This window comes from Columba livia, chromosome 14 (assembly GCF_036013475.1).
Source record: "Columba livia isolate bColLiv1 breed racing homer chromosome 14, bColLiv1.pat.W.v2, whole genome shotgun sequence".
In the NCBI taxonomy this organism is placed as follows: Eukaryota; Metazoa; Chordata; class Aves; order Columbiformes; family Columbidae; genus Columba; species Columba livia.
Window position 1 is genome coordinate 12,591,766 of NC_088615.1, and position 25,954 is coordinate 12,617,719.

The window sequence follows — 25,954 nt, forward strand, 5'->3', positions numbered from 1 at the left end:
ACTTAGAAATATCCCTTTTCTGATCCACACTGAACCACTTATGATAAATCTATATTTACATACTTAGAGTCAGTGAGGGTTATGTGCTTTACTGGATATAGCCCAATGGTTTACAGTTGTATTTTGATCTTATTTTCAAGTACATTAATCATACATGTTCACAAATACAATTGAGGAATGCTATAAAGAAAATGATACAATTTCCGGGACATATGTGATTAATTTAAGCTTATATCTTAGCACAATCGTAGAAATGTTTACTTTCAACATCAAAGTCTCATGGGCTGATACTTTCTCTGTATGTGGCTGTTTTGCTATTGCAATAGTTGGAGTCAAGAGTTTGACATTTTTCAGTCTGGTCAAGGTATGAATTCCTGGTCCAGCTGCAGACTTTTTGGACATAATTGAAGGATGGGTAAAATTGCATCCTATTGGGTCCACAAAAGTGGAAAATCCATTTTTGAAAAATTTCTCTCAAGTGCTATTTTAATTTGTAATAAATACACCAAAATGTGACAGTAAGTAAAAGGCGCTACTAAGTCATCTGAGAAAAACTTATCTATAATGTACTTGCATATGTTTCTCCAGCTTTTTCCAGAAATAGAAAATAGCATTTTTACTCCCCAAAGTACACTAATATCCTAGCAATGACTATGAAACAAAGCATTCTGTATTTTCCATTGCAATAAGATGGCTACCCAAGAGAAGAGATCATTTACCAATGGAAGCGCAGCTCGGTGGAGGTGGGGGACACCAGGTCCTGGAGGCTTTACCAGTTCTCCTTTACAGGATTAAGAAATACAACTGAGGTGGTGAAGACTACTTCAGGTAAGACAACTGATCTGTTTACCTTCGGATTCATTTAGGATTGTATTAACAGAAAGGAAAAAAAATATATATATATCCTTGTTTAGACCTTAACATTGGCACTTCACTAAACAATTACAGGCTTTTAAATACCTGTGGAACCACCCAGGCATTAGTGTTTCTGAAAAAAAACTCACAGGAAGAAAATTAAGTTTTTATCTACTGTCCACCTTGTCCTCCAAGAAATACCTAGAACTGTTAGAAGAAAGGCACTTCTGCAAGGGGGGGGTGGGCAAAGGAACTTCCTATCCTGCTTCAGACTAGAAAGCAGCACAGCCGAGCCACTAAATGATAATCTGAATATTTTACAATCCCCTTCCAACTTCCAGAAGCAGAAAGTAGGCCTGCGCAGAAACAAAATTTGAAGTCCCAATCTCTTTACTACAGCAGCTCCACGTTTATTTTGTTCCTTAAAACAGGCACATTCAACTCTCATCAAAGTGAACAGCCCTACAAATCAGCATCTCAGATTATTTTCCTGCATATTTCTGTCTCCTTGGAAACAAGTAATGGAATTTAAAATGATAAATGAGGATGTACTCAGCTTTTAATAAAAATAGTAATTTTAACCCTACTAACGGAGCAAGAAACTACATTCTTCAAGACATATATTTTGGTTTATTTATTATTAGAAATAAAATCAGTGAATATGAGAAAGGATGTAAAGAGAAATTGAATATTAATATTCTTGTATGTGCATGATATCCCTTGTTTTGATTTCTTACTTTCAAATAGAACAGTGAAAAGAAAACAGTTTTTCTTTTCAGGTTGCTTTTGATTTCTAACTTATTTTATTGTTATGGAAAATATATTGATTTAAATTCAGACATCTGAGTAAATTCTAATCACAAATATACCCATCCATTTTATTTGTAAAAGGTCAGCATTGCTGTTATATTCAAAAAGAGAGTGAGATATGCTAGAGTTGAGAGGAGCCTGCTGTGCATTACACTGAAGTACAAACAAAGAGGTTGAGAATTAATTCCAGTTCCAACTCTGGAATCACTGGACATTAAGCACCAATGATGTGATTAGTCTTATGCAGGGCAAAAATTGAATGAAGACTTCCAGCTGTAGCCACATTTGCCTTATAGCATCTTCTGCCATTTTTACTGAGGAAGTTATTTAGTCAGCTATTCAAGAAAGCATTTGACCTTTCTCATTTTCCCAGGAATATAAAAATAAACGTGCAAAAGAGGACAAGAGAGCAGCATGTGTGAGAGCCATAGCTGCTAATAACCACCATTACACGTGACATGGTGGAATTGCTTTCAAACCAAAAATATAAAGAGCAAAACATCTCACCTCAGACTGCCCCTGAAACACAAAGCACAAAAGGCAGCAGTGTACCCAAGTGTGGTCTAAAGTCTCATCCTGCCCATGTTGAAAACTAACTCTATTTCAGCCTTAATTCAAATTTCTTCTATTTTCTTTCATTTGTTCTTTTTCTTTTATTTTCTGCTTGAGCCATTTGCTAATAAACTTTATTTTCAGCCAGAGACAGAAAGTAATAGAAATCTTATACTATGAGCTTCAGATCCAGTGATTCAGATGCAATGATGAATCAAAAGCACTCTCTAATGTTCTGTTAACGTGAAGAAAGTGCATACTGGGAAACACACAGCAAAACACAGAAGCAAAAAGATACTTTCCCATGCAAATAAAACCTTTTATTTTTTCAGGGGATAGCCATTCAGGCTTGTAGTACTCACGGGGAATACTACCAAGATGTTGCATCAATAGTTTTTAATAAGATGACCCACACCAGCCCTTTTAATTTGCATTTAAAAAAAAAAGTAAACAGCAGCTAGCATGCACTTTAAAGCAGCAAAGAGTCATTCTAGTCATCATTCAGTTCCTAAGAAGAAATGCTCATGAAAGCTACTCAGCCTGCTGAGCTGCTTTCAAAGACCTGCTGAGTATACAAACTTGGAAAAACGTCCTGCGCATTTATTTTTTCTGCTGCGGTTATCTCATATTTGATTTTTCTTACTCTTCATATTATTATGAGTACAGATATGCAAGAAAATTAGACTTGATTTGGATCTAGGTGCAGTATCTAAATAATTAGAAGGTAAAAACCAAACCAAACCAAACCAAATCACCAAGGGATTGTCATGCATCTGGTCTCCTGCAAATATTTTGCTACAGCTGGCAGAGCCTGAAGAGTCTTCACTGCTTACCTAAGTACCTTACTAGCAAGCTGGGAACTACTTTAAGTCCAACATTCCACAGCCAGATCCATATTCTACCTATGATTACTCTCTTACATGCACACAGTTTCAATACTTTCCCCAAAAGAAAAGAAAAATATTCCAAACATATAGATTTATTATAAACTTATGTGCAGCCTGAGTACAGAAGTTAAATATCTGAGTGCCCATATAGCCAAAATCTTGAGACTTTATGTAAGTAATGACAGTACCACATATAACAGAATTTAATTGCAAACTAAGGACAGTACCACTGCCAGTGCTTCAGTGGGGATATGAATCACACAGTGGTTGGGGTTGGTAGGGACTTCTGGAGATCATCTAGTCCAATGCACCTGTTAAAGCAGGTTCACCTAGACTGGATTGCACAGGAATGTGTCCAGGCAGATTTTGAATGTCTCCAGAGGAGACTTCACAACCTCTCTGAGCAGCCTTTTCCAGTGCTCTGTCACCTTCAAAGTAAAGAAGTTTCTCCTCATATTCAGATGGAACCTCCTGTGCTTCAGTCTGTGCCCATTGCCCCTCATTCTATTGTTGAGCACCATGGAAAAGAGCCTGGTCCCATCCTCTTGACACCCACACCCTTGAGATATTTATAAACATTGATGAGATCCCCTCTCAGCTTCTCTTCTCCAGGCTGAACAGACCCAGCTCTCCCAGTCTTTCCTTATAAGAAAGATGCCCCAGACCTCTCATCATCTTTTTAGCTCTATATGAACTGAGGTAGAGTGGAGAAAGAAATGGAAAGATTAATGAGACGCTGGAAAGCAGACTAGACTGTACTTCCAAGAACTCCTCCCCAAACTAAATTTAAATGACAATGAAACCAGAGAAACCCGAACACAAGAAGGAGGCATTCGCAAATACGAGATTGAACAGTTAAAAAACAGAGGAGCCTGGGACCAGCATTAAGGTATTTGAAACTAGAGTAAACTTTCCATAGCTGCATTTACTCTGTTTCAAAACCAACTCATTTTCAGCTTCATGCCTCGCAGTGACTAACACATTCTAGTCCTTGAGGACTATACTTGCCTGGTGGCTGGAGCAGAGAAGAGAATCAGAAAGGATGTCTTGGTCATTACAAACTCCATTACCACTTTCTGTCATGCTGTAGCTGAACATTTGAGATCTGGGCTGAGTTATGGGCAGAACAGGACAAGGACTATTTGAGTGTAAGCTTCATGAGAGCTGATGGACTTGCTGAAGTGACTACATTTATCTGCTGCTTTTCCTTTGCATGCGCTGCAGAAATATAAGATGAACTGAAAGGGCCACATGCCAGAATTCTGTCCCTGATCAGTTAATGAATCCCAGTAACAGCAGATAAAAGCAAGGGCAACACTACAAACCATCCTGTTTCTCTTGGCTGAAGTGAGTCATCTTGAACTGTCAGCTCATTTCTCTTCAAACCGAACATTCATATGCGAGACTAATTTTCTTCGAAAGTCACAGACCAAACAATAAGAAATGACTTAGCTAATGCAATCCACCACCCATTATTAGCTGGGTCTGTTGAGAAAAGTAAACTTCTAACCTTCTGCCCATGAACATTTTATTAAATGGACTAAATAGTCTGTACATTAAATAGTATATCACCTGCATATACTTTTTGCTTTTTCACTACAACCTATGCTGTGTAAACAGCAGTGGTTTAGTTCAGATTACTAACAATAAAGTGCATGTTAAGACCTAACATCATCTGAGTTATATAAACTACTACAGTTGACCTCACACACTTATAAACTGAGATGGGTTTAAGATTTATTGTATTATTGAAGTATGTCCATAATCACTGCTCAAACAGTGCATATCTTGGCCATTTGTTAAGAAACTACCATTTCTTTTCCGTGAATTTTTGCTCACAGTGTAAAGCCCCATCCACTGAATAGTAGTGATATTCTCCAATAAAAAGGGATTAACTACTAGAAAAGTCTAAAGAATAAAAATCCTCCAACATCTGGTACATGAATAGACACTGCAATGGGTAGTCCTTACAATGAAAGCATCAGATTTACAAAATTCTACTTCCAGACTAATGCTGAGGTTGCATAGGAAAGCCAGTTGCTTTACTAATGTTCAGAGTTCATGCTATACTTACAACGTCTTTAGTTATTCAAGGGTGTGTGATTTATTAGACATATGGTCTATACAAGGTCTATACAAGGGATAAATTAGCTAGCAAATGTGGCAGAAAATAGACACAACATAAAAAGAGAGAGTTGTATTATAAAATAAGCAGCAATAATAAAGAGAACAAAAAATACCTGCTCTAGCATAGGTTGTACTTTTCCATTCCTCATATTCTCATTTAGTATTGTACAATGCATTTAACTCAAATGAATGTCAGTTGTTCTTTTTTGTTTTAAAAACTATTCTGTACCTAATTTCCCACCTCTTATATTTACTGTTCATTAAAACTGAGAAACAGATTAGGTGAGAAAATAGTCAAGGAAGTCCACCACTTGTGAATCATATCAGCAAATGTTGCTATTCTTCACTTTTTGGAAGTTAAAACAAAAATAGTATAGAGTTTAGCTAGAATCATATCACAGAACAAAAGGTGCCTATTGCTTAAGAGGGACTTCAAGGAAGTTTATCAAGAGAACTCTCTCAACTCAGATTTGAGTAGCAGGAAAGATAAGTTTTTGTTTTTCTGATTGTTACTGCAATGAAACAAATGATACACAAGTGTAAGATTTGCAAAATATAACGCACAAATGGATGACACCAATAAGGGACACATTGCCCTTTGGGAAAAGAAAAACATGAAAATTCCCAGATTTGTAATTCGTTACTTTAAATAAAAAGTTAAAGACTGTAGGAAGGAAATAATCAAATGTACAAATATAAAAAGATCAGTAGTTGTGTGAAGAACTTCTGGGGCCTGTAACAAATACACAAGGATAGAGAATGTGATACTGTTGCAAAAAAAAAAAAAACCACCTTTTCTAAGATGCATTACTCAGCTTGTCATGTGTAAACTTGTGTTCTAGTCTGTGCAAAACTGACGGCAAATGGTTGCTGCACTCTGCTTGATTAAATAAAAAGTTCCCTTTCAAGTGCAACATTTTAAGAAAGACAAGGGAATGCAGGAGAGTGTAATAGGTAAAGATTTTACAAAACATGACCTAAGGAAGTATTTGGAAGTACGGAACTGGTCTGGAAGAAAATATAATTGGTGAGCAAAGGAGTAAAACAAATATACTGTTTTTAAACCATAACTATAATCAGCACTGGCACATACTCTTTAGCGAGACTGTAGCAATCCTAAGATCAGAAGTTTTACGACATCTTACATCAGACCAGAAGGAAAGGACTAGCTTATATCTTGAAATTCTTTCCATCAATATGTTTCTATGAATTTCATAAAATCACTAGACAAACTGCATTTCTATTCACTCTTCCAGTGCTTTTGACCATACAAAATACTGTACTAAATGAAAGGGTTTGTGAATGTGTAATTATCGAGGACAGATGGAGCTTTTGGTATTTCCAGTTCATTTCTGTGACTGGGTAGTTCCTTTTTTAGACCAGACATTGCCTATTGCTTATTCATAGAGCCTATCCTGAATTTTTAGTTAGATTCTAAGTTAGATAGAAAGACTAATCAATAAACTGCAATTCAACAAGCTGCACAGTATCCACGAGAGTGGTGAGCTAATACCTGTGAATCCCTTTTTATTTTCTGCCTGTTCTGCGTTTTACAAAGCTAATCAGAGCACTGCACTAGAGTGCTTTGCTCATAACTGATAAACAGTGTCAAATTGGTTTTATTAGGAAAATGTGGTCAAGACTATTATTTTGTAGAAAAGGACATATTGGCAAAATTTCATACTTTATTTTAATGCTGTATCAGAATGAACTGAACTGTTGGCAGGCAGGCAGTTCCCAGAGGTTTCATAATGCTCAAAAAAAAAGGGAGTGTTCTCCCTATGTTTCGTTGTTAAGTCAAAAAATGATATGACAGGTGCATATCATATTTGAAGATCTGTGTTGGGAAACAGGCCTGACATTAAAAAATGGCCATAGGTGGATTGCCACTGTGCCTAGAAATCCCTGACAGCCCCACACACAGCTCTAGATTCTACTATGGGTTAATTATAGCACATGGCACTGTCAGAGGGATCCTTCTGAGAACTGAAAACATTGCCTGTCTGAAGATTTTGATGCAGTGAATACATACAAGATACTAGCACCTGCACTTTGCTTTTGGCAGTTTAAACATACTTTATACCCACTTTGCAGAACAGCAAATGATGCCATAAGCTTTAAATCAGAAAACCCAGCCTACTATTAAATTGTTCTGTGTATCTTTATTGTTCTCTTTATGGCTTAGGAGGGTATTTATCTCAATATCCTTGGTTTTTGAAAGTCTTTATTAAATTATTACCTTAAACATACTTGCTAAAGAATACTGTCTCTGTAGGACAGCAAAACATCTAAAGCAATAGGCAAACACAACAACTGAAATCCTATTCTTATGTTTGCTGCTTCAAAGGAAAGCTTCAGCTCTAGGCTAATATCCTTAAGGTAGCCCTAAAATATCTTAATAGCTATACATTAAGATTTTACTCCTAATACAGATATCCTTGTCATCTGTTGAGAAAGGGAGCACCAGGGAATATTTTTGCTTAAAAATAATTGGGAGTTTTTTGTTTGTGTTTTTTTTTTTGTTGTTGTTGTTGTTTGTTTTTCTGTTTGTTTTCATCTAGACTCTCTTTTATTTGAACTCACATGAACCACTGTTCAACATTACTGTACCCAACAGGTTAGTATTTGAAAAAAAATACAGGAGGAACTGAGTTATTTAGCTTTCATATACCACCATTATGAATGACTATAGACAATTCTGTGAGCAGAAATAGGATTTTTATTATGGTGATAGCTTACAACAGTTCGATATTGCTGTCAGGGAATAAAACCAGTCAAAGCCGACTACTCCTGCATATTTTTTGAAGGACAATGAATAACACACATGTATTGAATGTGAATAAAAAACTATTCTCAAATAATGCAGATACTCATATCTGTTCAGTCATTCATTCAACCATAGCGATTAATGAACATTTGCTAAAGTTATAACTGTTGAAATGTTCGTTCATTGAAGAGAATTAGTCTACACTTCAGGATCATGTTTTCAAAGAGTAAAGATGAATTAATAGTACAATTCCCTCCCTCCCATACCTGTTGTATACTTCACATTTTCTCATCCAAGTTGGTTAATTGTGTGGCAAATGAGTATTTATAGATAAATTCACATGATTGCATAAATGAACTAATTCAGTAAGCAGGCCTTTTGGTTCCTCCATGCCATACAAACACCCAAGACCAATGTACATATGTTTTTTCAGAATTGCAAAATCAGAACACTTTAGAACCATTTATCCTTATATAATCCCCGCAAGGCAGATGAGATGACAGGGACAAGCTGACGGCTTTCTGAGAAACTAGACAATGAGTTGCAGACAAGAGGGACAGAGGCCTTTCCTGAAATGGCTGGGAAGGACTCGAGTCAATTGCATTAATGCCTCTTCTGTACTGACTGTTCAGCCCTTGGCAGCATCCCAAAAGACCTGGGAAAGTCTGCACAGCTGCCTTCCCACTTTCTTTATTCATCCAAACAGCTCTCTTCTCAACACCTGGTCTGTAGCTGGTTTTGAAACCACTGTGGACCCATTCCTATGACAGCAGAGCAATAGGAAAATCCATGTCACCTTAACAGTATAGGCCGAGGAGTAGGGAATTTAACACAAATGACAGATCCAACAAGAAAGCCTGTGGATTCAAGTAATATATATAATTAATAGCTAGCTTTGGCCTGTTTATCTGCTCTGTGCTCAGTTATGACCACAATAAAAAGGATCTTTTCAGTTTATGTGTCAAGTGCAGTTGCACCCATATGAAATATGTTTCCACAATGCCGTGAGCTGCTGTAAGACTCCCTGGAAAGAGCTTGATGGGGAGCCCTGGGAGCCACCAAGCCATGGCAGCAGCGATGGAGCCAGGACTGAGGACCGAAGGGCCATCAACCCTTTGGCATTAATACAAAAAAACGTCTAGAGCACAAAAATTCCTTAACTTTGCTGTCTCTTTCACAGTGACGGGCTAGATCATAGTGGTTTAATGGGCAGGAAGAAACCTCACTGTTCCTGTGGAATCAATATGTTTAAAATTCTTACAGATTGAAAGAACCTGATTTTTCTGTTCAGGTTTGTATCTGTATAGCTTCAAGTTTAGGCATTCAAATTCACCTTTTCTAAGTAATCATATAAAGAGTTGAAAGGCTCTTTGATGATTATTTTTTATCTTTTGAGAGGGGTTAAAGGCTTTCTTAAAATTCCAGTGACAGTAATTCAGCCTGTTTTTACTCTCTGCTTTTCCTAGACTCTGACAACTGAGTCACCCCAGCAAAGTGAAATCATGACTGTCCCTGAGGAAAAGGGTTGTTGGGGCCTGAAGCCCCTTTCAACCCACCCCAGTATGACTTCCGAATTGAACAGGGAAACAGGGGATTGAGTTTATTTTTCTGAATTTGTCTTTCTGAAGGTTTACCATATGTGTAAACACGGCATGCTACCATTTAAATTGAGCTTTAGAAAGGTCAAGTAAGGATAAAAAGGATTAATACCCAAGTAACAAGAGAATAAGGGATAATGTGGCATACTACAAGCATTTCCACTGAACCTAATGCAGGGTAATTGCAAAAGCACAGATGTTAAAGGCAAGGTTAGTTTTCTAATAAATACAGTTTTGTGGATACAACAGAACAGCGGCTTTAAGAAATAATATTTGTTCTTTTAATATCAAGAAAATAATTAGATCTTTATGAAAAATTAAATTATTTTTAAAGTAAAGAAAAATATTACATTGAATGTTCTTATTTTTACAATAAAAAAATCAGCAAATTAAATGATTCTGAGTTTTAAAGCCTTTCTTTCTAATAACTAAGCATACAATTTTTTTGTGATGCCTCTAGTGCCCCTACAAATATACTTTCCTAAGTACTGATGACTCTTTGAGGCACAAAGCATGCTATCATCCCAAGTCCCTCTTCTAATTCCTGTTTGGTAATGAAATCATCATGCTCCATCCATTGACTGACTTTCACAGAAACTGTTGAAATATCACAAGAGAAAAATCACAGTAATTCCACCCTTTGCAACTGGACCTAGATCTAATTACAATGAATTATAGTGAGAAATCTTTGGTTCAAAAGAATTAGACACAATGGCTAGTAGTTAAAGAACACAACTATTTTAGCATTAAAATAACTCTGAATATTAAGCATTTTAGAGGAGTTTTCTTCATAGTGAATAAGTATGTTTAAAATATTTATTTATTTATTGTGCTGTTCTTACACAGTTAAATCCCTTCGGTTTACAAGTACGATTTCTAGCCTCTCAATCTCATGTCATTACACAGAATTTTTAGTAACCTACTTACTTAAGATGCTGTTTTGTTGGGGGAGGTTGTCACTGTATTTGAATAGATGTAATTGAAAGGCTGAGTGGAAGTAAGACATACAAGTCTACATAAAAAGCGTGTCTCAGTCAGGCGGCATTGATGGGAGCTAATAATACCCAAATTCAGACAAATATCCCACGTAAAAAGCAAATGAAACTAATTTAACACCACTAAGTTTAGAGAGACCTTCCAAGTGAGCTTTGATCTTTATTTTTTTATATAAAATAAAATAGGAGAATCAAAAAGGAAACAGACTAGGATGTTGACTGGAAATGTGTACAATAGGTATGAACTTCTAAAACTCTCTGCAGGACCTATACCTTGTGATTATAAAGTGTTCTACTTCTCTTTTAGATGTGCATTATCTACAATTCCATAGAACTGTCCTATAAAGCTGTCAACACATTCTCACTGAGGAATATAGTGGCATAGTGTAAAGTTCATAGTAAAGTTCAAATATCTGTCATTATCAGTTTATGTTTCACAAATATTAACACCCTCATTTTTTACTGTTAAATTCTTATTTGTAAATAGTGAGTGTTTTAACATTGCCTTTTTAAACAAGGCAGAATCGTCCTCATTTTGATGTACATTATAGAAGCTATAAATATGCCACATCTCAAAAAGCTATACAGTCTATTGAGTTCTTTGCTGCTCTCAAGAAGACTGCATAATTAAGGCTAAAGAGCTGCAGGATAAAATTTATGTAATAATACTTTCTTGTATCATGCCCTACATAAGGGAATTTTAAAATATTTTTCAAGATTTAATGCATAAAGTACAACAACACCCTTTGCGTGTCTTAATGCTAGTGACCAGAAATGATCATTAAGCTAGCCAGCAAATTGCTATTTGTTCTTTCTTGTATACAATTCTAAAGATTGAGAAAATGATTTCAAAAACTTGAGTATCACAAATAATTTGTTCTTGTTGATTGTAGCTTGATTTTTTCTCTTTTGATCTTGAGAATATGAGTTTGAAGAAGTAGAATCATACTGTGTAGGTACAAACCAATCGTACAAGGTTGCTTCTGTTTAGTGACTGTATAGGTTAAAAAAAATCCCAAACAACTCTCTTCCCTTGCTCCCCTCCAAGAACCCTAAAATGAGTTCACACCCTGTCCATCCAAATTACAGACAGTAATAACTATTTGACCTTAATTAATATCCTTTCTGTAGTTATGCAAAATAAAAAATATAGAGTCAATAAAGAACTAGTAGTGATTTCTAGGATTATTTTCTGCTGTAATCCAGCATCATTTATTTAAAAAAAATAAAAAAACAAGTTTGAATACTACCAAACACCTTTGTAGTTCACAAAAATTCCATTTCTTATATCACTGTAGCAAACTTCTGGTCTAGAACAGAGCTATTAAATTGCTCCACTTGCAAAATCATAAAGTGAATCAGCAATGTCTTGGAACTGCATATCTTTACTTGTTTGTACAAGTGCAATAGCAATAACTGGGGCAATTCATGGCAGCATGCTGTCACTCTGGCTAGGTTTTCTCTAGTCCTAAGGATTCAGCTATGAACCGAGAGTTCTTGAATAACTCTTGCCATTTGTTGTCATCCTGGGAAAAGCAAGAATATTGTTGAATATGAAGAAAATAAACTACTTTGTCCTATTATTAGTTTTTTTAAAAACAAGGATTGTCAAAAAGTGTATGACTTGATTTAGCAATAGCGCAGAAAAAGAGAAGTAGACTTTGAAGTTTAGGCACAGGAAATCTATTATAACCTTCAGTTCTGAGAGAGATATTTTATCTCTGTTGACAACAAAAGCAAATAATTTCACCGGGAGAATTTATTACCAGTGAACTGTGCAAATATTAAAATTCCACTATGACCCTAAGTCAGAGAAGAAAAGTGAAAGAGGAAAAGATCAACTCTTTGAATAATGGAATATGGAAACACGACATTTCTCTGAACTCATGAACTGGTTCATTTTACGTGCCAAGAGCAAATCCCAACAGCTCTCCAGAGAGGAAAGGTCCCACCGTATCCACACACCACAGAGGGAATGTCAGTTTGAGTCAGAGCACAGTCCTGTCAGTGGTGGCAGCGTTATTTCAGGGCTTTGTAATGACTAAGATGTTGAACTTCCTATCAGCCAGCTGACCTAAGATAACCCAGCAGGCAGGTCATTATCTGCCTAGTGCCCACTCTGTGCAGGAGGATGAATCATTTTCTCCTTGTAACAGTTACCACAGCTCAGGATACGCCCTGAAACAAGTCACTAGAAAAGCAACCACAAGCAGACAGTCCCCTGCTGAGCTTGTCAGCTTTGGTGCCCACCTCTTCTTCATTAGGTAGCTTCACAAATAACCATACCTCCTAAACATAACGCTATGCTGATGAAGCTGATGATTGGGAGGAAAAAAAATCCTCTACCTCTCAACTCTCTCTCTCTGGCCCACCTCTTTCCTAGGGAGTGCCGTGTCCTTAAAGTTTAAAATGGATTTTTGGTTCTTGGTGTCATAAGAGATTTTCTCTAGAGACAATTAAGTAAGGAAAATTAAACATTCTGTGAGCAGAGGGGCTGATTTCTTACAGATTTGCATCTCGTGGCAGAATTCCCTACTATCTAATAATCATGTAAATGCCAATGTAAGCTTTTTCAGTAGCTGAAGCATTCCTCACAGGTGTTCGCTACTTCATTTCTCTGCAGTCTAACAAGAACCAAAATTCACGCCTTAACCTTTCTTGGGAGGAAGAATGTATAGAGTAGCTGATGTTGTGGAAAGCAGTAGGGCAGCATTATGTGACAGTCCCTCAAATCTCTGTCTTTTGTCATTTTGCAACTTCTGTCTTAACAGTTATAACTGACCAGTATTTTCAGAATTATAAACAAGGAGGGCATGAGATAATATAACCTTGATCTTAGAGGAAGAGGACAAAAAGCAATATGCTTCTCTAAGTTTTAACAAAAGCTTCAACAGTACCAGTTTTTAGGCTGATAAAAAGGGGCTGTTCATTATTACTTTTATTTTTAATTACCTTCCACAAGCTATTGTGATTCCAAGCTCAAGATGGTTCTCAAGTTCTGTGAGCCAAATATCCCAATGAGAATATTATGAATTCAACTGAAATAAAGAAAAAACTGAAATAATCTGAGAAGTGTTCAGCCTAATATTTGAAGGGTGAAGAATGGCAATTATTTTATGTACAGTTCAGCTAAACAGTTTGGATTTGGTGTGTGTTATTAAAAGGACAGTAATTTTCTAATATATATAAACTTGTGTATGAAGATTCCCTAGCAGACTTGAAAATAAATACTTTAAATAGAAATGATATTGAACTACAAAAATAAATTTAAAGGGAAAAGTAGCATTTCAGAAAAGGGCAACAAGAAATATTAGTTTTGCCACAGCAAATTTGTAATTCTACAATTCACTTGCTTGGAGAATGCAAACTTGGGTGATACAAACTGTTTTTTCTTCTAGATACAATTTCTATGATACTGGAATTTTAGTCCAAGATCAAGGTTGCTAGCTCATAGTAATATAACCAAAGAACAAATCAACTGTTTCATGTTGAGAGCTGCTAGGAGAAGTTTGTTTACACCTGTGTTCATATTTTCAAACATTCACTTTGCTTAACAAGGTGTTCACATAGAGTTGTTAGGATCAAGAAACAGGGAGGAAACTACATCAGTAAAACATGTATTTTTCAAAAACTACTATCAGTCATCTTCTTTTGAACTCATTCTGCTTCTAGAAATAATAAAATGTTTAAAATTCATCTGGCTGGGAACTGTTGGGATGCAATTTGAGAACACTGCTGTCATTTCCACAGCAAAAAGTGGAAGTCATGAGAAAAAAAACAAACCTACGACTTTTCTTCTTCACTCTACTGAAGTATTTGAAATGCTCACCTGGCTCTGGCTACTCTTTCCCTCCCAGCTGCTGTCTGTGCAGGGACTGGCACAGCACTTGCTGGGCAGCGGGGCCAGCAGAGCTGAATGAAGGGTGGCAGCTGCTGGGCACAGCACCATGCAGGAGCCGAATGGGAATGTCAGTTTCTTGAAGGAAACTGGATGGCATTTCCACATCCACGTCCTTTCTAGGAAATTCATGAGCCACTTCAAAGCAAATATTGTTTTGTTGGATGTACGAAGTTATTGCTTGTAATTTTGTTGCTTTACCTCTTGGGCTTTGACTATCCTTCTCTCTTATGGCACCTCAGGTGACATCATGATCAACTTTGTCTTACAGAGAACCTCTATAACAAACTACACCTGTGAGATATGAATGACCACTGCACCATTTCTGCATCCAACCTATCATTTCAGCCCTTAAGTCTTTTATGATAGCAACTTCCACAGAAAAATAAATGCAAAAATCATTGGATGACTCTTTTGAGCATGTTAACATTCTCTGGTGCCTGGCATCAGCTGCAGCCTTTTCTCTCTGTGAGGCACAAACACAGCAGCTGAACTTGCGAAAAATAATGTAAGCGGTCTCACAGAGATCTAGTTTCTAGTGACTTCATATTATACCACCAATGTGCAGAGTACACTCTACATGGTAAAGCTCCGTCCACAGTTCCCTCACCACTGTCCCGTGGGACTCCAAAGGCATCCTTCTCTGTATGCAACACAGTGTTCCAGATCCAGAATTGCCAGTTCATTTTTAAAAGCTTTCCAGGACATCACATTTTCAAATGTTAAAAGAAGAAAGTCTTAAAAGACATAACCCATGGGATTCACAGTGTTATAACCTCACTTTTAAGAAAAGATTAAGAGGTTGCACTTCCTGGCCTGAAAACTTACAACTTGACGGTATTCACACTGCAACGTGGGATGGAGACTCCCAGGGGAACCTGTTTTGTAGTAGCTGTGAATGTTATCCTGAATATGTCTATTTGAGAAATAAATAGTTCTTCAAAGGTCTCCTCTTGAAAAGGGCAATCCATTTAAATACCTTGTAGGATTTGGACTAGGGTGATTACATACACCTAGGATCTCTACCTTTATTCCTGTGAAGCCTGTAACCGAAACTTCAAGATGGTATCTGTAGTCTTTAAAGATTTTTTTTACTCCTAAGCTTGATCTGTTTGACTTCAAATGGCAGTACTGGTTATAAATTATTCATGATTCATAGCTGTTTCTTCTGAGACATGATCTTCACACTAAGCATCCTCTTCATCTCTCTTCTCGCCTTCAGGCCTGTTGCATGCATGCCTCTGGCCTGTCTTTTACTCTTGGTATTACACAGAATTTCAGAACACCATTTCATTGTTTGCCATTTTTCATATTTTCTCTCTTTCTCTCTCACTATCCCAATCTCCACATTTATTTACTATTTTAGCCATAACCTAGTTCCTTCAGCTTCTTTATTTCTTTATTTCATTTTGTTCTCTGACTTTAAAAATCATTCTCCCCCACTTTCTAACAGCTAAAGAGATTCTGGGTTTAACAGCATCTTTTTCTTTCCTTCAACGATTGTACTTTGGACTTGATGTCGATAATATCCTGCTAGAAAGTTCAAGAGCTTAAAATACACCCAAATACACTTGCCATCTCCTTTGTTATCATATAAATAACTCTTTATTAGCGCTAGTTTATTCCATTTCATTTCCTCACCAATCACACCTTAGACTATTTTGCAACACCTACTTTTGCCAGCGGATGTTTCTGCTGTTACATGTTAGCTATGATTGTGAACAAGATTAATCTGCACATTGCTGAAGGTTTTCACCTGGTTTCTGCAAGACAAAATGCTTAGGAAACCAGAAACAGTTTGGAATTTGCACACAGAGCAGGCACTGTCCTCAGGCAAACCGATAGCAGGAGAATAAAGAAACTGTTTACCTCTCAAACATTAGTCTTTTCTAGAGCAGTATCTCAAACTGGAAAACAAACATTTGTGATATTTTTATTTAGAGTTGTTCTAAGCAGTTATAAAAACCCACAAGTATTATTCAGGACAAGCTTTTAAAAGTCAGGTGTGTGTCACTGTATGTAATATAGTTACGTAATATATTACTTGTATATGTAATATACATAACCACATCCTGTATATTACATAAAGAAATTACCTTTATTAAGCTCAGTTTGTGGAAAACTGTAACTTTAGAGCTCTAAGTACCAGTAGTCTCCAACTATCTTGAGGCAGATGTGAACCTTCCTGAAACACATTAACAGGAGTAACCTGGTCCAATTCAGCCACCTGCATATACAGCAGAAGAGAAGTACAGCTCATGTGGCAGAGAATGGAGCTGTGTGAGACAGCACGTACTGCTCAGAAAGTAGGTGGGCAACAGATATACATTCACAGGAAAAGAGAAGGCTGTTTTTGCCATGCCTTGAACAGACCATAGAAGACAACGAAAACTGTTTTGTTATTTTAAGGAATGTAGATCTCTGTAATAGCCAAATACAGCACTTTTTCAGGTTTTCTGTATTTCGGATTACAAAACTGATTTCTTTTGAGTTGCACTCATAGATCAAAAGGTGTTTTTCCAACCAGTCCAAACTGGGTTTACTCTGCTATGTGGAAGAATTTTACAAACCAAAATTCTGGTTAGGACTGATGAAATGAGCTTAAACAGATACATGCAGACTTGTATAAAACAGAATATATGTTCTCCAAAACAACTAAACTCTGAGCATGAACTAAGCATAGGTTATTTTAATTCCTGGTTTTATTTCTGAGAGTTAAATGCAACTGAACTCTATTTGTAGAAGTTCAATGCAACTACCTCAATTTCAATTCTAGGCAGCCACATCTTAACAATTAGAGGAAAAAAGAAAAGCACAATTCCATCCTCCTTTAAAAAGACCCTAACACAATCTACGTAGACCTATCACTGTTGTGACTGCAAATATCTTGGGGAGGATTCAAAACTCAAGTGGCTTTATAGGTTACAGGCATAGGTGGGAAGCTTCATTATATTTGATAGTCTAAGAAACCAGTAATTCTTCCAGGCAAGTGTTTTAGACAGTAACATGACATCACATATAAGTAGAACAGAAAAATGACCAGCCCATAAACGCGTAGTACTGATGCTGGAAACCCTGAGAGCAGCTATGTTTGGCTGCAGGTTCAGTAAGGTGCTGTACAACGCCAGCAGAAAGAGCACAGGGTCACTTTACTCTCCCAGTGTACAGACAGACCACACATTGCTACATACAGATAGGGAGATTACCACGGCAATCACTATTATAATTTAAAAATATATATATCAATTAACACTAAAACTTCACAAATAGTTACAAAAGTGTATTATTCTCCTCCCTTCCTTTCACCTTACAGATGATACCCGTACACAGACATGTTCAAGACTCATTCAAACAGCAGCTCCGTCTGGTGGAGCCACTTTCCGTGTTCATCAGATAGTGTAGATGAATACTAAGATATGCACTGGAATTCCTACACAAATAATAGCAAATCTTAAACAAGAAGCTAATGTTAGAGCTCAGTTTAACAAGGTGTATGAACTTCCTCTCTTCCTACCTGCATATCCAGGTAAACAACAGGTTTCTGAAGAACCGCATATGTCAAAAAAGTAGAAATGGAAAGATGATTGAGAGGATTCCATGCAGAATTCTGCAAGCTTTCTAACATTAAAAGACTTTATGATAAAAACCTGGAGTCTTACGCAAGAGAATTATATTTTGCTGTGTAATTTCATTTTAAGTCAATACTCAACAGAGGCAAATAACAGAAGTTTAAAATGCACTTATATATTGCTGCCAGCTGTGTCTGTCATTGATAAAAGAAACAGAAAATTGTGGGCTGTCTCTCTTAATGGCATAATCACTACCTGCTTTATGTACTTACTTACATTTTAATTAACTACTAAATGAATGATTTGGTTATACTTCAACTACATAAGGGTATACTGTAAGCATCAGGAAGTTCAGAATTACCATAATTATTCAAGAACCCTTATCATTTAGTGGTTAGCCAGATTCTGAATACGGACGAGTTTTCCAGAGGACGTTCCAGGGATACAATCCTAGATGACAATGAAATAATTTAAATCTCATGCATATGTCACCTTTAATACGCTTATTTTTTTGTAAGCATGAGGGTTTTTATTCTTTGCCAAAATTCTGTTTTCTTAATTTTCTTATAATCCCTAGGTGTCACCTTGCTTCCGTGGTGTATAAAAAACTTTATCAAAGCATACAGTTTGCTTTCTTCTGGTAACCCAGAAACGTGACAAGACATGAACATCACAAAACCCAATGAAGTTTGTTTGGTTTGTAATTTAAGAAAAAAAAATGTTTGGGAAAATGCTGAAAGTTTCAGAATAATTCTTATAGTACTGATCATGGGCTCTGATTTTAAATAGGAATGTTTGAGAGTTTATTTTGTTTTGCTTCTTTGCATGACTATGCTTACATGATTAACTTCTAGTATCACCAGAAACAGAATAATAATAATGATCAAACATTTTTGACTTGTGTGTGAGAAGCCAAATAAGAATTATTCTATAGCAAGTTAAAATCCAAACCATTAATTTTATGTAATTACATTGTATATTTCTTTTCTTTTTCAACCACTCCCATTAAACATTTCTATGTAAGTTTAGAGCAGAATCTGCCAGACATTGTTGAAGCACATAGTGTACACGTGTCCCAGAGAACCTCTACATATGGAAAGAAGGGTTCAGACAAGAGTAACACCCATCCTACCACCCTACAGCTGCTCAGTGAAAGAGCTGGGACCACACCTGAGATATCATGCCTGCTGCCTCACTGTCCTAATCAATAATCCACACTGCTGCTTTGAGATTTTTTGAGGGCTATGTTGTTTTCCAACAAGCCACTTTACTTTTTACTGTATATCTTTGTTGGGCTTTTATGCTCAAAGTTGTCTTTTATTACTGAGCTGCCCCCTAGCTCTCTAAAGCCCATGACATTTAGTAGATGATCACACTGAGCTCTAAAGTAAGTTGGGTTTGATCTCTACTACTCTTACTCCTTGATATTTTGCCTGCCAGGATCTCACACCCGGGTGAGTTTTAGTCTTTTCTTGGTTAATTAGACCGGTTTTCTGGGGGGATAAAACTAAATATTTGCTGATGAAATCTTCTAAATTTTTTAAAATAATAAAAAAATGGAATTGAAGTACTAAAAAATAAAATAAAATAGTGCTGGAAGTCAAGCAACAAAGCATGTTATATTCCTCCCAGCATCCCTCGGGCTCCTTGTTTATGTACTATCTTTCTAGTAATCTCCCTGTGCATTCAGTGGAAGCGAGATACTGGTGTTCAAGTGGTACTTTCTTGTATAAATATTTCTTCTGCTGGGGGCTTCAGACAGAATGAATGTGAAATCAGTAGCTCCCCTGCAGAACTTTGCCTTCATGCAGTCATGTCTTCTCTCCTCAGGAGAGGAAGAAGAAGAAAACATCAAGTTTTATTGCAGCCTCAGGTTATGCAATACTGTCTCCTGGCTCTGAAAATAACTGAAAACATCAAGATCAAAGATTGAATGTACTTTATCCTCAGATTCCCCTTCTCTCAGAATAAAGGCTTTCACAGGAATTCTAGAATGACCTTTGCCATGCAAGACAACATATAAAGATGTAAAAGCAAATCCGAGAAGTGCCATTTTATGAACTGTATTAGTGCTGTGCAGTCATTTCAGCAACCAGAACATGCACAAAGCTCATTAAAGAGTACTAATTTCAAGGGAGTTTTCTAACATGTCTATAAGCCTATTGTTATTTAGACCAAAAATATTAAATACTTCCTTCTCTTCTATTATTGTGTTCACCAAGTAGGCCTGTATCTAATTTTAAACCAGTTCTGAAACATTAGGAAGCCTACAGTCAAGTACAGAGATGGCATGCGGGCCTCTTGATCAGTCTGTACAGGAGTGTTTCTGACCACAGACTCATCCACTGACCACAGTCAGAGCCCTCATGTCTAATATCAGATTAGCTGAGATGACATCATGAAGGTAATTGGTTCACCTAAGATCTGACTCCCTTTGGGAGCTGCCTGTCACTTTTGACTGACCATTTGCTTTGAACTTTGTTATTTTGGGTACTTAATGTTAGCAGCTTTTAACCCAGGCCTCAAAGTGCCACCTTTAACTACATTCTCATTTTTACATCTTACATCTATCTTATTATCCCACAGTCCATTTTCACACAAATCCTTTGCATAGTTGTCTAGGAAATCTAAATATGTAGACCCATGATATGGTATAAATGTTGTGCTTTAGCACCCTGTAAAACAAAAACAGCCACCATTTTGTGCTTTTTTCCTTGATGCAAACTGCTGAAAATTTCAACAGGATAAAATTTACATAGCTTTGATAATTGTTATTTCATCATCCTGATAATGCATTTAATCTGGAGTACCACGGATGTGATGTACTTCACATTTTGAACTATAGATTCGAACCAGTTATTTCCATTTCTCACTGTATGTAACAGCAGGCAGGGTTGGATGTTGCCAGGAAATGGATATACCATCTGGATACCTTGAAATGAATGAACTATAATAAAACATATTTCTTATTTGCTCGCGTTGGTGATTTCACCATATCTCAAACCCCTTATTATAAAAATAATAGGCCAAATACTTCAAATTAATCAAATAATTGTTCTAAACATGCACAGAACCCTTGGTTATAATGCGTCATTTTTTTGAAGCAGATAGCCTTTCCTTAGGTATTTAGATAACAAGCAGACATTCTAAAGAGCCAAGGACACAGGATGCCTGACTGTGTCAGGCACAGCAAGATTTCTAACAGAACAGCATCCCAACTGGTTGTGTTGCCTGGAAATTGTGGCTCTCTACTTTCTCATGTTACTTGAGATTTCTGTCATATTATCTCTTTGCTCCAATTTTCTATCACAGTAAGTCAAACAGGCTATTTAGAGACCTAACCCCTCCTAACCATTCTGAGATGAGACACTGAGCTTCCATCCTGGGTTGATGGTTCCTAGGCATGAAGGGAGTGGGAAAGCGAGCAGAAGGTTCTATAATTTGCAGATTATTTACACGCCGGAGCATAATGGTTCACTCACAGCAGTTGCAACCTATTACATCACGCTGCTGCCACATCTGAACACTAATCCTGCACAATCAAAATCCTCCTGTGTTTGCTAATGCTAATGTAGTACTTTAGCTGTCTTCAAAAACAAAAAGATCAGTTATTTTTAATTATGTCCTAAACTAGGAAAAAGCCATATGTAAATATGTAACATTCATTTGCCCCTCAAACTTCTAGTAGTCACAGATGGAACCTTAGAAACACACCCAAGTTTACCTTCAATTCCTCAATACATTTCCACATACTGACATTTTTCAGCAACAGAAAATTCTTAGGCTGAATCTTGTCTCTGTGAATTCAAAGGGAAGGTTGGAACAACAATAATAGATTTTAATTACTGTCTAGTGCCATTACATTCTTTCCTCCTATAATTAGAAACTAATGAGAAGTGGAACACATTCTGTCAAATGAACTGAGAAAACAGCACTTCAAGTGAAATGAGTGGCCAAGGACCAAACAAAATCAGAAGTGTCAGGCAGAAAGTCATGTCATACATAAAGAAATTGCATTTGCTTGGATGGCTGTAATGATTCATCTCATTTTGCAGGAATTTCATCAGCTGGCCTTGTCATTTCACACAAACATAAACTAATTCCAGTTTTCTTCTCCTGTTCCCGCAAGAAATCAAGGTGTTTGATGTCAGACACATTCACATGGAGGGATACACCTTACTCCTTAAAAACAGGAAAAAATCAAATTTCCTCCTATCCCCAGCCCTCCTCCCTGCTGTGCAATGCAGTTAGGATTCATCCTTTGGAATGTAAATTGAAAACCAGGCTTGCAGCTATCTGAATCCCAGAGATAATCTTATATAAATGGACTATAGTGCAAGCTTTGTCAAAGACTTAATATTGTTTTACCTCATTACATAATAAAGCTATAATCATGGCTTAGAAACACATATATAGAATTGAGGTGAAATCACTCAGTACAGTTGCTGTGTGGTATCAGCACTAACCACCAATTGCCCCATTCTTTCTGTGAAGTCCAGGCAGAGCGAGTGCCAGCAGTCAGGTGGAGAACTGCACTGTGCTTCAAGTCTGCTGCACACAAATATCTACAATGCCGTGGCAGATTTTCTTTCTTTCTCTGCCCTAAAGGCTAAATATTCACTGTATTTTATTTCACATCATGACTTCCCTATGACACAATAGTGGTATTTTGCTGCTAAACCTCAGAGAGAAAGAGATTGTCAAGCATTTTTTAAAAGGAAGAGACTTTATTATATTTTGAAACTGTCTAGTCCTTCTGCAGTCTAAAAATGAGTGAATGAGAGAACAAAACACTGTGAAGGAGAGAAACAATGAAAAGGGCATTTGGCAAAGCATGAGCTTATGGGAAGGTCTCATGGTCACATATCTGGGGGACAGCGTTCTTTCTGATCTTGCCTTTTCCCTAGACTTTTCATTTCTGGCTGTGGACACAAATAAATCTCATAAATATCAGCTTGTGATCAGGACTGTGATCAAATTTCTGTCCTGTCTTTATGGAAACTCACTCATGCGCCCAGTGATCAAATACTTCAGTCAAAATTATTTTCTTGTGATATATGTAAAAACATATTGTGCTGGAGGAGCTAATATCATCTCCCATATGATGAATGACCCATTTTAGAAATACTGTTTCATTAGTACTGAACTAGACAGACTTAAGAACTTTCTGATTTGTTAGAAGAAGAAAAAAATTATCAAAAATAGGTCACCTTAGGTTTTTTATGAGATAACCATTTGAATAGGTTAGATCTGAATCCTCATAGAAAATTGTGTATTTTGGAAAAAAAAAAATCCGGTTTTGTTATATCATTGCAGCAGTGCAAGGGATCTCACTGAAGCACATTTTCAGGCTCTGTACCCTCCCCAAGACAGTCAATGCCAGCAGGATTCCAAATACAAGCACTGTCAAGGCAAGAAGAAAGATGGGGACAAGAGCCAAATGAAGATGCATTGGGACAAATACACTAATCTTAACCTATTTATATGATTTTTCATCCACAATTGAAGCTGCATTGTGCAGCATAGTCCACAGCCTGACAGTGGCCTGGTTTGGGACAGAGAGGCCTGATTCTGCTCTCCCTTTCTCCCATTGTCCCTTTATCTTTTATCCTTTAAATATGGTTAATTCAGACCGAGAGTTTACTTTGAGTACAGTGAACTTACAACAAAGCTCCTACCTTTAAGAAGGTATTTATAGAAATCATGTTACTATTTTAATGGTTTCCATGTACCATAACTAAAACCGCAAAACCACATATTTTCCATTAAACTAATACGTAGCTGTTCATTCTTTAAAAAAAAAAAAAAAAAGTAAATAAAAAAAAAAGAGCAGTGTGGTCTTTGCCTAACCGAAAATGTTGGCCATGTTAACAGTAAAAGAGAGAGAGAACAAGGATGTATCTATTAGTTATTCATGAGGAAAAGAAGGTAAATTCTGCTGCCACAGTTGTTCTTCATTAACAATTTATGCAGTTTATACTCATCACTTGTACCACAAACTTATTGTTACTTGAGCAATTTTTCTTTAGTTCTTAAAAGTGCTGTTCTGTTAACAGAGCCATAGTTTATAGTCAGTTATGCCATTGGAGTGTTTGTATAAGCAGTTAACAGGAGAATAATCAGTGATTTTCAAGATTGGGTTTTCCACTGGCAGACTTGCAATCGCTTCTCATTTCTATTCTGAGGTGACGGTGCCCTCGTGTGGCACGATATTTTCTTTTTTCTTCTTCCCCCCCGCCCCCCCCCCAATATATATGTTTACATGAGTTAATTTTGAGAAAATGTTCCATTTTCTACCTATATTTTCATATGGCTCTGCAAGCAAATATTTTAAAAGTTCTTGCTCTTTTCTATATGGTTTCTGTGAAAAATCAGGAGAGAAAAACCCACTGGAAATCTGGAGAGCTGGTGCATATCTGGGTCTGCATGAACCATGTGTCTGCTATTGGCTGTGCTAAAAAAATTGTGCCTATTAGTTACCATAAAATCAGTGACCTACAGTAATCCTAGTTGCTAGTCATTCGATCAGTCCTTAAAGAAAAAATGGTGGCCTGAAATTTCAGTATAGTTTAGCTCATACATTACTCTTCTCCTGTCTGTTTTTTGTTCGGTTGGTTTGGGGTTTTTTATTGCGTGTGGGGTTTTGTTGTTGTTTTTGTTTTTCCTCAGCAGTTTCACAGATCCACCTAGTAGAGGAAAACTTGGAAAAGTTTTGGAAAGATATGATACAGATACTTAGTAGAGTTGTTTTGCCATTTATCAATTCACCATCAATATTCTCCTATATAATTTATTTTCTCCACAGTATTTTACATTTTATCCATAAAAAGCACTAAATTACAAACATTATTAGGATTACTGAACACACATTTCTTTTCCTACTACGAAACACAAGCAAACATATTTAAGGTAACCAAATACTCAAGGAAAATCCTGTTCAGACTTTGGGATAGCACATAATCCAGTTCCTGGGGGAGAAGAGCTCCACGATGAAGCTCCCTGACCCCACGGAGGCAGCAGGAGGTAAGGAGCTCATGTGCTGTGCACTTCCAGCACACAGAGAAATTCTGGAGATATTAGGTAGTGAACTGTATGATGGAACAAATAAAGTTTAAGAACTGAGACACACCTACCATTCATCTGGCTTTGCCGTGCCCTTCAGAGTGGTGCAAAGCTTTGTATGAAACAGCAATAGTATGGCGCTACTCAGAATAACATCTTCTTACAAGCTCTCAAAAACTGCCTTAATATCTATGGCCATGTCTATGTACATATTGATTGTTTTCCAAAACCTTTAACTTAGCCATGAAAGAACATTAACAGAAACGCCAACATGTTCAAAGGCTAGCCCTTCACCTAATTGAATTTCCCTGTTCAAAACTCCATATATTTAACAGATGAAACACTGAATTTTCTACACTCCAAAACTATCTAATGAGAATGAACTGAAATGATACACACAAGTAGCTTGACGAGGTGGCCAACATACTATTTTTTGAAACTCTTCTGCAGTTATTTTAATTATTTAAATCTAGCAGTGTTTTAAACAACAGAAAACAGAATCCTACAGTACTTAGTATGAGACAATCTCAGCTGCAAGTGTTGCTACCTGAACTATAATTAAGACACCAATTTCTTGTGATGTTAGAAAGCTGTTCTTTTCTCTAGCATTTGTACTAGCTTCCAAATCACTTCTGAGTACAAATTAGAGGCTTGTTTCCCCAGTACCTTACACTTTGCACAGTCACTTAAACATGCATAAAGAGAGTACTAATGGGTATAATTTCCCATTCACTTCGCACAGGTATAAATGATTCCACAAGCAGCAAGCAATGAAGGATCACACCCACCGTGCTGATTAAATCGGTTAAGTGCAGTGTACATTCCCCCTGGCTA

At 36.8% G+C, this 25,954-nt stretch overlaps 1 protein-coding gene across 7 annotated transcripts in view; it reads left to right on the top strand.

Moving 5' to 3' along the window:
• GABRG2 (gamma-aminobutyric acid type A receptor subunit gamma2) overlaps positions 1-25,954 on the top strand; it is a 67,631-nt gene that overhangs the window by 29,736 nt on the left and 11,941 nt on the right. For 4 of the 7 annotated variants that reach the window (XM_065030061.1, XM_021289139.2, XM_005503517.3 and 1 more), the window contains one exon: positions 691-828. In XM_065030061.1, coding sequence (XP_064886133.1) covers positions 691-828 — 138 coding nt within the window. Of the gene's footprint in view, positions 1-690; positions 829-7,792; positions 24,464-25,954 lie in introns of those variants that run through there. The other 3 variants (XM_065030065.1, XM_065030063.1, XM_065030064.1) reach the window with 2 other exon arrangements.